Source organism: Cyphomyrmex costatus, unplaced genomic scaffold (genome assembly GCF_001594065.2).
Source record: "Cyphomyrmex costatus isolate MS0001 unplaced genomic scaffold, Ccosl1.0 scaffold223, whole genome shotgun sequence".
NCBI lineage: Eukaryota > Metazoa > Arthropoda > Insecta > Hymenoptera > Formicidae > Cyphomyrmex > Cyphomyrmex costatus.
The window spans coordinates 615,394-627,817 of record NW_017276291.1 but is presented as its reverse complement, the minus strand read 5'-3'; the positions used below and the strand labels follow the sequence as shown (position 1 = coordinate 627,817).

General features: G+C 33.3%; 1 protein-coding gene across 1 annotated transcript in view; it reads left to right on the top strand.

Annotated features, from left to right (window-relative positions):
* LOC108773871 (hydrocephalus-inducing protein) overlaps nucleotides 1-11,416 on the top strand; it is a 29,156-nt gene extending 17,740 nt beyond the window's left edge. The window contains exons 18-27 of the mRNA XM_018539823.1: nucleotides 253-824; nucleotides 1,719-1,854; nucleotides 3,152-3,364; nucleotides 3,447-3,560; nucleotides 3,859-4,092; nucleotides 5,360-5,587; nucleotides 5,660-5,803; nucleotides 9,688-10,045; nucleotides 10,810-11,142; nucleotides 11,262-11,416. Coding sequence (XP_018395325.1) covers nucleotides 253-824; nucleotides 1,719-1,854; nucleotides 3,152-3,364; nucleotides 3,447-3,560; nucleotides 3,859-4,092; nucleotides 5,360-5,587; nucleotides 5,660-5,803; nucleotides 9,688-10,045; nucleotides 10,810-11,142; nucleotides 11,262-11,380 — 2,451 coding nt within the window. The 3' untranslated portion in view covers nucleotides 11,381-11,416. The remainder of the gene's footprint in view (nucleotides 1-252; nucleotides 825-1,718; nucleotides 1,855-3,151; nucleotides 3,365-3,446; nucleotides 3,561-3,858; nucleotides 4,093-5,359; nucleotides 5,588-5,659; nucleotides 5,804-9,687; nucleotides 10,046-10,809; nucleotides 11,143-11,261) is intronic.
* The last annotated feature ends 1,008 nt before the right edge of the window (nucleotides 11,417-12,424 follow it).

The following is a 12,424-nucleotide window of genomic DNA, read 5'->3' as shown; positions in this document are numbered from 1 at the left end:
TTTTTTTCCCCCCCCCCCCCCAGATGCCCCGAAAGTTTCTCCGTGTTGATATTTGTACGAGCGCTATCATTGCGTTGCGTTATTTTTCATAACGTAACGCTTTTGCGTGGAATTAGAGAAATAACTCAACGACTTGAGGTATTGGCTATTTACCGCACGCAAAAGCGTTGCGGTATAGGGCACATTACGTGCACGCGTGAGGAAAATAAATATACTCGCGAAATTATTTTTACTTATATTCTGTTATGACAGATTCATTTAGTAAATTCATACGACAAATCGGTGGATCTTGGTAATCTACCAATTAACAAAACGACAAGCAGAAAAGTGCCAGTGATCAACGATGGACGTGCTGCGCTCGAATTAAAATTTGATCTTATGAAGAATCTACCTGGGTATGATCCATTCCACGAAAGAATTCAAATTTGTACGTTGATCAATCAAGAGAACTCCAGAATGGATCGCACTCGAGCATCGATCACTGAAACGAAGCGTTCAAATACCATTGACGAAACTTTTCGAACTAACGAACCTAATCTGGCTCAAGTTCTGGAGATCGAGCCAGCAGAATCGATTATACTTCAGCCAGGAAAGACTGTGAATATTGTCGTAAAGTATAAACCTACTCGTAGGATGCAACCTTTTGTCGCTAAGATGGCTTTTCAAACAAATTCCACAATCCAACCGTTATTTATCCTGCGTGGAAGCTGTATAGGCGCCGAATTCCGTTTGAACAGGACTCATGTGCTTTTTGGTATCGTTGTTCAAGGTTGTGTCAGCGAAGCAAAGATAATGCTATTGAATACAGGAGATATTGGTGCCAGGTTAGTGCCATAAACAAATAAAAAATAAACAATAAATATAAGACTTTATATAATATTATATAATATTAATCTGAAAAATTAGAATCCGTGTGAAGCTGGTCCCCCAATATTAAAAAATCGATTTTTTTCTTCATGCATTTGTTTGCTCATCGTTTGCTCACCCTTAGTTCAAAAGATAAAAAAAAATAAGTTTTGGTATCGAATTAAAAAATCGATTTTTTTCTTCATGCATTTGTTTGCTCATCGTTTGTTCACAAATCTTTTGAACAAAGGGTGTGTTCCAAAATTGACTGCCAGTATAAAAAAAACCTATAGTGCTCGTGACGTAAACTATAGATTTTCAGTACTGGCAGTCAATTTTGGAACACAGCCTAAGGGTGAGCAAACGAAAATTCCAACTGAGCATTCGTGAGCAAACGATGAGCAAACGAATGCATAAAGAAAAAAATCGATTTTTTAATATTGGGGGGCTAGTGTGAAGTTAGCCCTCCAAAACATAATTTTCGTATATCTTTTGAACAAACGAATGCATAAAGAAAAAAAATCGATTTTTTAATATTGGGGTGTCAGCTTTACACGGGTAAAATTAGAAGGTTTTGAAATATTTTTTGAAGTTAGGGTAAGGTTGCTGAAATCGCCTCACTTTGCACTTAAAGGCACACAGCTAAGAAATTATAAAGAATATTAAATTTATTTAATTATTAGAAACGATTCTTTATTACAAACGATTGAAGCGTTCTTTATTTTTTATATGGTTTTTTTCTCTCCGATATTTTACGTGTATTCGTTCTTATTATTATGTAATTTATGTTATTACGTTTTCATCAGTTTATCATGAGATAGAGATATTAATTATTTAAATTTAATAACGTCGTATGACCTATCAATCTCCAGATTCAAGTGGAATACGTTGAAATTACCTGAGGATTTTAACATTACTCCTGCAACTGGCTACTGCTCTCCTGGCATGAATGTTAACTTCATTGTCAGTTTCCAACCCACTCAGCATGATACTTCGATCGAGGGCAACGTGAGCGTCATCTTCTACCTTTATATCTGTGCACAAAATACTTAATCTTCGGTGAAAAACTCGGCTTCTTTTACTCCTACAATATACGCCAAACATAAAAGTAGTTTAAGTAATATATTGTATCTCTTGCCATATTTCTATACATCATATATTTAACTTTCTAAAATAACTTTTTCCCTCAGAACTTAAGAACACTCGTGTGCTTGACGTATGAAGAGTAGACTTTCAAAATGCATTTCGTGTCCAAACTATTATTTTTTATATTAAAAATGGCGTAGTATTCAATAATAAAAGACACATATTATTATAGCTACTTTGGAATTAACAAGCAATTTTTTATCAATTTATATACTGAAAAAAATCTATCGACATTTTATGTGCATTATATCATTTAACTGTAGACAAACAAAATGCATTTTATTTAACATTATTACAAGTTATTTGGCAATTTGTTTAACATTTTACATCTTACTGATAAGCATAATATTGTTATTTTCTGCAAGGCGCATGATTTCCTTATGGCTTTTTCCTCGCGTTTTCTGAAAATTATAAATTTTTGATAAAACTTATTTTGAAAAAGTTTATTTCTCATATATTCTAGAATCTTTGTTATGTTTTAAATAAATTATTTAAAAAATTTATTAATACTATAATTTTAATAAAATGACAATATAATTGTTATTTAAAAAATATTTACAATATACTTATAAATTCCATCATAATTTATATTAAATCTGCTATCAATTTTAAACACAAGTATAACAAAGAATCTAATCGAACATACGAGATGTAATCTACGATAAAAGGAGTAATTTATTTTATTCTCAGGCGACGCTTGAAATTGAAAAATATAAAGATCTCTGCATAAGAATTACTGGAGTTAGCTGCAAACTGCCTGAACCAATCGACACTCTATTCTTCTCGTGTCGCGTTCGTGAAAAAATAATAAGGGCTCTGAACGTTGAAAATGATATTGTAACTTGGAAACCGGAAATCATCGGCGAATATTTCTTTGTCGACGAGATCCCGTACAATTCTTCGAAAAAATCTGCTACCTGTATAATCGCTTATGCCCCTCTAGTCATGAATAGCGAAAGTAATCTTCACGAAGTAATTAAAAGAGAACATGGTTAACTTTTCATAAAATAAACTGTATTGTATTATCATAAAATAAACTGTATTGTATTATTTTTCATAAAATAATTCTGTAATAAAATATAGAGTAGTTGTATAATTTTAATGTAAAAGCAACAAGTCGAGAGAAACGTAAATATTATATTTCCATAAACTATTTCAGGGTACATTGATTCTAAAATTACCGGATAACAAAGCTCCTTTAGTATATTGCCTTCGAGGGCTTAGTCTACCTCCACAAATTCTTCAAAGGATTACACGTCAATTCCCGGCAAAGACAAAATACACTGAATTGTTACCTGTTTACAATTGGCTCAGTAGGCAACAACGATTCAAATGTAAAATTGAGAATATAGACGACAAAAAGGCCGTTAAGGTTTAAAAGTTGTATAAGAGATTACAAGAAATTATGAAATAATTATAAAATTTATATTTTCATTTCTTAATTTGCTTTTTAGAATGTCGAAGAGTTTTCTTTCGTCGGTAACAGCAAAATAGACGTGCCGGCAAACGGCCAACGAGATTATCGCGCAGAATTTTATTCCTACAAAGAATCAAAATATAATTTTAAGGTAAATTATTGTCAGAAAACACAAATAACGTAAAAATTATTTTAAAATAATTTTAACAGATAGGGCTTTCAAAATAATAATTTTATGGGTACATAATTTCAATTGTTTCATCTTCGGATAAACTATGTGATAATTTACTTACTGGATAAACAAAAGAGTAAAAGAGTAAGACTATAAGAGATTAAGAGAATAAGACAGTGAGAGCTAAAGTTTATCAAAAGATGGAACAACCCAATCTTAACTGTTCAGAATGTAAAATTATATTTTGCAAAATAATTAGAACTAAATGTGTGCACAGATAACGTTCACTAATGAGGAGAACGAATATCAATTTTACGAACTCCAATATGATATAACAAGACCACAGGAAATTGAATCGATCAAACTGATGACTGTAGTACGGTCTCCGGTGTGCCATGCTTTAAAACTCGATAATCCACTTAAGAAGCAGCACGTAACATATACAGCAAAATGTCAGCATCCCTGCATCATAATCCATGACGTACCAAAGTTCGTGGCACCTTTATGCAGCGTTAGTAATTGAATTTTGTCTACAACATACAATACAATTGCAATTAAATTAATAATCCTATTTTTGGTCGAAGCGGATCTTAAGTGCTTAATAGTATTTATATATGCCGAGATATATGAAAATTTACTATTTCTGATAAAAAAAAGAACTGAATCAAAAAGTCCTCTACCATTTTGCAATTTTCTTAATAGTTAACGGAATATTAATTTCTAAAAATTACCGAATAAACGGATAAAATCGATGCATATGACAATTTTAAGATATCTTTCAGTGTTTTGTATGAAATATTTTGAAGATGTTTCGAAAAGAACTCTTAAAAGATATCTTAAAGTATACTTGGCTCTTTGCCCTTCTTATATTTATATTATTTTAAACATATAGAGCCTTTCCATGATTTATTTTATATCTTAAAGTTGTCTTATGCATCGATTTCAGATATTTTGTTTATCGGGTAACAAAAAAATATTGCGAAAATTGCAAAATGATAGAGGACTTATCGACTCAGTTTTTTGTCAGGAATAGCTCTATATAATTAGTAGGCATTATTTAAGAAACACTGTATGAAAGAGATCTTGTTCCTTTTGTTGGACGCTTGGGGTCCTTGCAACAAAACAGATCTCCGTGCACTGAATGGATTTCTTACATGAATGCGTCAAACGGTCGGACAGCTCTGTCTACTAAATCGGCTTATATATTCGTCAATTTTTCGAATTTCGAAATAATATTTTAGGAACATATTTCTTAAATATTTTACTATCAGAAAATAAAAGAACAATTTTTTCGATTTTTTGAATGTTCTAGACTAGAGGATCTCCCCTTGAAAAATAGTATTCTTTCTCTTATTTATTTATTTTTATCTGTTAGATTTTTACTTATAATTATTAATACGTTGCAAGTTAAAAATAAGTTAAATTTTCCGATAGTATATTAAAATATTAATCTTTTGGGGTCCAAATTTATTCGCAAATATAAGCGAAAATCAAGTATTTCATCTTCAGTTTTATCTAATTGACTGATTTAAAATAAATCAAAGATTTTTTTATTACTCAGAAAAATTTTATAAAAGTTCCACAAAAGTATATCGTTTATCGATTGTAATCGCGAATTGAATGCTTGAAGAATTATGCAATGAGCTACCGCATTGTACGAAAGAACCATAAAAGGTTAATAATTAAGAAATTATATGCGCAAATTTATAAACGAAATAAATTTAATCGCGGCCAACAAACAATAATAGTACCAATAACGATCTCCGTGAATGTGATAGGAAATTATCAGTATCGAGTACCGTCCTTTACATCCCGCCGAGGAAACCACCGTAGCCTTGGATGTCAATTGCGAGGAGCTCGGATTGTTTCCCTACGAGCTGCGATTGCGAGCGATACCAGCATCGCCGGAGAAAACGACGCGCGTCGACGCGGTGCTCGGTAGTTCCGTCACCTTCTCCTTGAACGTAATCAATCACGCCGAGAATACTGCAGTATTCACTATCAAGGTGAGCATAATGCGTTTCTTCTTCTTCTTTTGTTACAACGATCAATGGAAGAATCCTTTTCATACATTCTAGGTGAATAATGAATGCTTCATTACTCCGAAGGATATCGAGGTACCGGCGTTGAGAAGTGCATCCTTTGACGTAACTTACGAACCCTATGACATCGAAAACGTCTCTGCTACTTTAATAGCCACATCCGAGATTGCTGGCGAATTTGTGTACGATAATTCGCAATTAAAATCGTTAACCCTTTGCAGTTTTATATCGAATTAAATTCAGCGTTTATATACATATATTACTAGTTTATCGCATAAATTTTAAACGTTCGAATCTGTACGCGATTAAAATTGGCAAACTATATTTCCAAAATTTCTATAAATTCCTTGAAATAATGAAAAAAAATTTTTTTTAATTTGTGTATTAAACTAATCGATTACATAAAACTAAAAATAAAATGGTAATTAATTTTTTATTCATTTTGACATAATTTGAACATCAAAAGGTTAAATCGTCCTGTTGATTGCTACGTTATTAAACAGTTATATAATAAACCATAAATATATACGTAATGTGTTTTGTATAATTTGTTTATAATACAGATTTCCTCTCATCGGTACGTATTCGTTACCGAAACCTCAAGGACCGTATACAATTGCTATCAATGCACCTGCTTCTATACCCTTCAAGAATATATTTAGAGAAACCAAATCTTTCGAGCTTATCTTGGACGATCCCGAAGTTTTTGTAACAACGATGTCGTTGGACAATATTAAGCAACAACAGGTAATCCTTGATTGTTTAATTATCTTTTCTTCACGCGTGCACGTAATGTGCCCTACACCCTAACGCTTTTGCGCGCGGTATATAAATAAACAATACCTCAAGCCGTTAAGTTATTTCTCTAATCCCACTCTTCTGCGCAAAAACGTTGCTGTATAGGGCACATTACGACGAGCACTTGTAAAGAATAATTCTATGTGTAACAGTGGGGGCATATTTGTTTATAGGTCGACACGGGCGCGCGTACGCACTACTAGCTTCGCTCGTGCCGTCGCGCCCGTCCCCACAATAAACAACATTCCCCCACGGTTACACAATGTACTATTTTTAAATGATAATCTCTGCGAGAATGAAAATATTTATTTATCTTCTACATGAAGAACTTTATGACAAATTTGTATATTTTTAATAATGGGAAGAATGTAACATTTTATAAGATTATTTGTTAATTATTACCCAGACAGCACACAACATCCATTGAACATCCAGACTTGGTTTCAATCTGGTCCATACGTCCATGGATTTAGTACGAATGTTTTAAAAATGTACGTTATTCAACGTATAAAGTATGTTTACATTTGAACATTTAAAAAATGTTTATCTCATGCAAAAAATTTTCTAAGTCTGCTTGTGACGTATTGCTTTCGTTGACTTGCGAGGTGAAAATTTTTTTATGATCGCACGAGGACTTTTACTTTTGATATCTCCGGTAACGCGAAAATTTATTAAATTAAAGCTTAATTCAGATATGCAACAAGCGACAAGCAACAATAGCTTGCTGCTCGCAATCATAATAGTTAGGAATCATTTTGCTTTCAGTGTGCAAATTTGTCTGGATTGTGGTCAAAAATTTATTTAATATATTAATTTAGTCCAGTTTTAGTCCATTGCATCCTAAAATGGACGTTTTTAAGAAGTCCAAAATGGTAACACTGGATATTTTTAAAACGTTTTTAAAATATCCATGGATCTAATCTGGATGTTTTTAATATGTCCAAACGTCCAACATGTACGTTTTAAATACATTTTTTAAACATTACTGTGCTGTCTGGGTACGGTATCAAAGTATAGCGAAAATAAAAATCGGAGCGTAAGTCGAATGTGATGGATTCTGGGCTTTAATTGACTGTACCTTTTCTGCTTTCTGCTTTTCTATCAAAATCTAAACTCACCCTAAAGAGAGAACAATAAGCGTAAACAAAGCTTTTAGAAAGCGAAATTTGAAACAAAATCGTCACTTTCTCTTTATATTTGACTTATACTGCAGTCTTTATTAATATAAATTATATAAATCAATATTACAAGGTGATCCCTATTGTCGTTCGACTAAAAGATAGTGGAAAAGAAGAAATGGAAAAAAATTATCCAGTAACCGGGAAACTTCTGGTGTACTGCACAGATCCCAAGATTTCTCACATAAATTGGATTTATTATTTAAGAGGTGTACGCGAATAATATAAATGAGTAACATGTTAATATCTAACGAGATATGTATTGCTTCACACTTTATCATACTTTATCACATTTTTTTCTTGTGATATAAAATATTGTGTTTGATTAAAATAATAAATAATAATTATATCATTAAAAAAAATAAAATACGCGCTCTTTTCATGTTTTTATGTTCTGTATGTGAGGGATCATCTAAAAAATATCTAAAGATTTCTATTTCACGTATAACTTTATGTATAATTTTATCATTCTTTTATCACTATTTCATTTATGCGTTTTTGCATATTAAAGAATTTTACAACAGTTGCAAAACTGCTTTCTCTGCTGAACGCAGCCATTTTATCCTTATTGTTCACCAAATATTAATTTTATACACACGATGAATCATTCATATATTCTGGGTTAATTTTTATTATTTTACAAGTGTACAAAAATTATTAAATGATTCTTACATATATACTTTACAATTTTCAGAAAGCATTAATAAGATTGTGTACTTAAATAAAATTATATATAAATGTTATAACTGATTATTTGACGTTTCTACATAGTTTTTTCAAAAAAAAAAAAAAAAGAATGTGCTGGACGAAAGATCCAGCTGTAGATTAAAGATTAATTGAGAAGGATTAAGATTAAAAAATAATGAATTAATACATTATGCGTAAACAGAACGCATTTTGAAATTGTACTCCGCTTATCCGTTATACACATCGACATCTAGAATAATATAGAATTTTAGAATAAACTGCTGATGGCAGTGATGGGGGTAAAAAAACGAGTAGAGAGTCAGGTAATTGGATGATCGTTCCATCTTCTTTCCGAGCAAGATCCTGGCACATCGTAACAGGGCCCCGATCGTAATAATAAATATCGACAGAATTGATTTTTTCACAACGAATAAAATGTCATATATATATATATACATATAATTTATTTTTATATATATTACTATCTTTTACACTATAAACAAGTAACGTAACTAATTAAACGTGTAACAATGTACTCATTTTTGGTCAAAGGCATCCTTGATCACAGCATACGCTACTGTTGGATTAACAACAACCAATCAGGCTTCAGTAAACAGAGAAAGAACGATCATCCAATTGTCGTATCTTTCACTCTACTCGTCTTTCTACTCCCACCACTGCCATCAGCAGTCAGCAGTTCATTCGTGATGATTGTATGTCTTTACTTTACTCGTACACGCGTAGTAACGCCAGCAACATGCGCCTCGCTCGTGTTAGTGTCTGTTAGTATCACTCGACGGAGTACGGAGTCGTATCAGTTGTGTTGTCCATAGTGTCGTCGAATGTGAACGGTCGAATTTGCAATGAGAGCCATAATAATTCGCTACGTGTAATGGTGGGTAGTGATTAATAACTTCGTAAACACGGAAAGTTTCAGAATTATTTCCGGCTAAAATCGTCGCCCGCGTCAACATTTGATTTTCGTGAAAACCGGCATCTCCTGGATCCTGGATCCCCGTGATCGCCGCGATCGCTCCGTAATGAGAAAACCTAACCTAATCTAATATTTCCGCGACGGGTTTACGATTCGGCACTGCTGTCGCTATCGCTGCGCTGTAGTTATTCTAATTCTTTGTAAAACGTCAGTATCGCTCGTTTCGTTCCGTCTGCAAAAAAAAAAAAAAACGTTATCTCAGCGAAGTCAGATTCGTTATAACCTTGACAAGGCGCAATTGCGTTCAATGACAACGCGTAGGAGCAGCTCGAGTTGGTTGATCTGACAGGGTCAGGCTGATTAGGCATGCACCTGATGCATGCGGTACAATTATACGCGAGTGATTATCTTCGGGTGTGTTTACTGTGCGTACTTTCGTTCTACGTCGTGCTACCATGAGCGAGGAGATTAAGAAGGTAGTGACCAGATTCCACCCCATTCACGGTGAGAACATCCTCCTATGCGAGGACGGTACAGTCGCGGTACGGACTACGAGCTTTGCCAATTCGGTGGCCTTCAGTGAGAAGCCGCTGCAACCAGGGGAGATCTTCCTCGTGGAGATCGAAAAAACGGAGATAGGATGGAGCGGACACATGCGGCTGGGTCTCACTCTGATTGATCCGGATTCAGTCAACAACAACCTGCCTCAATATGCGATGCCCAATCTGGTTAGATTAGGCAACACATGGATCCTCGCTATTACTAGGAATCAAACTATCTGGGACAATTTTGACAGTCTATCATCCACATACACCTCTCTCACAGGTATAAATAGGTTTATATTAATCTTTAACTAAGTTTTATAGGCCTTTTACAATAAGCCATTACCTAAGTTTTAAGTATTAAGTCATAAGAAATTGACCACTCACAGTCGATTATTCTTCTCACATTCGATTGTGATTGGTAAATTTCTTGTGATTTAACACTTAAAACTTAAGTAATGGCTTATTGTAGAAGGCCCATTACATTTACTTTTCTCTTTTTTATAAATATATGACTTTTGCGAATTACATCTTGCATTGAGGCTGTATGCTTATTTCTATTTCTATTTATTTTCATTGAGCCACCTTTTCATATTGCTTGACTGGCTATGTTTATACCGTGCGCTTAGTCCTCGACCTATACGATAGGTGTCTTTGTTTAACCTACAGGATAAACAAGGACATCTATTGTATAGGCCACGGCCTAAATGCATGGTGTAAACGTAGCGACTATCTATAAATGAATAATGAAAAAAATAGTTATAAAATCACTATAATAATTTTCTAAAAATTTTCTTTATTAATATCATTGCTGTTAATTTTGGGAACTTAAAGGAGAAATTCACTAAAAATGAGAAGGTCTAATAGAAAGAACTATTATGTTTGTAACAAAATTGTTATGATGTTTAAAAATATAATTATAAGAATATCAAGGCACAAATATAAAGGCAAGAACAATAATGGAAACGTGGATTGGATGAATTTAGAATTTGTATGTTGCATATTATACACTTGTTGTATGTCTACTACTTCTATATGTCTAAAAAGGTATACCACCAGGAATACCAACCAGAGAGAAGAAATTGGTCACAGATGGAGTCAATGTGCAAACATCACGTGGTGTTATTCCTTTCAATGCTCTAAAGCCAAATATAGACGGTTCTTCTCAATGCATTCTGCCTACGGATACAGGTAGTCGTATCGGTATCATGTATGTGCCACAGGCCGGTTGTCCTGATAAAGCAGAAATGCATTTCATCATCAACGGTGAGGATCAGGGTGTATGCGGCAAGGATATTCCTTATAAAGCAGGACCATTGCGTGCGGTAGTAGATGTCTACGGTACCACGAAACAAGTTCGAATAGTTCAACTGTATGGAGGTAAGTCTATGTCGCTGCGCTTGACTTAGCGCCGAGACACTACTGTGTCTCCAGATATCTCTCAAGTTCCGTTTCTTTATTTGGCACGATATCTAGATGGTTTCTGTATGTTTCAGCAGTATCAACACTACAGAGTGCATGCCGTGACGCTATATTGCAATACACTAAGAGAAACGCAGTCAATCAGCTCCCTTTGCCGAAACTACTGAAGGACTATCTCTTATATCAATCGCAGTGAGAATCAGCTCATTCCGCATATATTTAGGAGATGTTACCCGACAATTTCTGTATCTTTTCCCAGTGATATCTTCAGTGTTTATATATGCGTAATGTATGTTTGATTTATTATCGAAGACTGCCGAATCATGTCGATTTAAAATGTTGGTACGAATTCATTCGTAAATAACAGATTCGTTTCTACAAACATATCTTTTTAAAATGTATACGATAAATGATTGACTATGGCTGGTATTTATAGTTGGTTCTTATATTTAAGAATGTCTTAAGGGGATCCTAAAGTCATCTGTATTAACCAACTAAATGCAATAATTTTTGCATAACAAATACGTTTTTTCTCTTTCGAATTCAAAAGTCGAATTCAAAAGTTTTTCAGGATTAAAGTATATGTGTATTAATAAGTAGAATTTTATGTCGAGGACGACTAAGAATTTCGAATTGATATCTTTTTCTAGGCCGATATTTATAGTCAATTCTTATATTTGAGATTGTGTTAAATACAATCTTAACATATCATAAGCTAATCAGAAGGCTACATTAGCATCTTAGGACATTATTTAAGACAGTCTTAAAACACAAATAGACTATGAATATCACATAAAAGCTATATAATCCATATTTACGAAATAGTCTAGATTCACAACCTTATTTTAAGAAATCGTAAGTCGTAATAAGTTATAAGTTGTAAGATATATCATACGTTGATATATCAACGGGTTGTTGATATATCAACCAGAGAACTTGTGCTTTTAGGTAAGAATTGGGTTTTACTCAATTCGCTTAAGTCTAACGATTAAAGACTAAAGATTATTCAAAAGCAGTTTAAAGACAGAAATTAATGTCATTTAACTTCTTCCGACTTACTGCTTAATGCCTTTTAAAGCAAAAAAGGTTGTGGACCAAGACATAATGGTTTACAAATTAGTAGTTTGCATGAAGAAATAACATGAAGTTTTTCAAATTGAACTTAGACGTCTAATCTAATAGCATCTTAAGATTACTTAAGACGATCTTAAAATAAAAACTATGAATACCGGCCTTATAT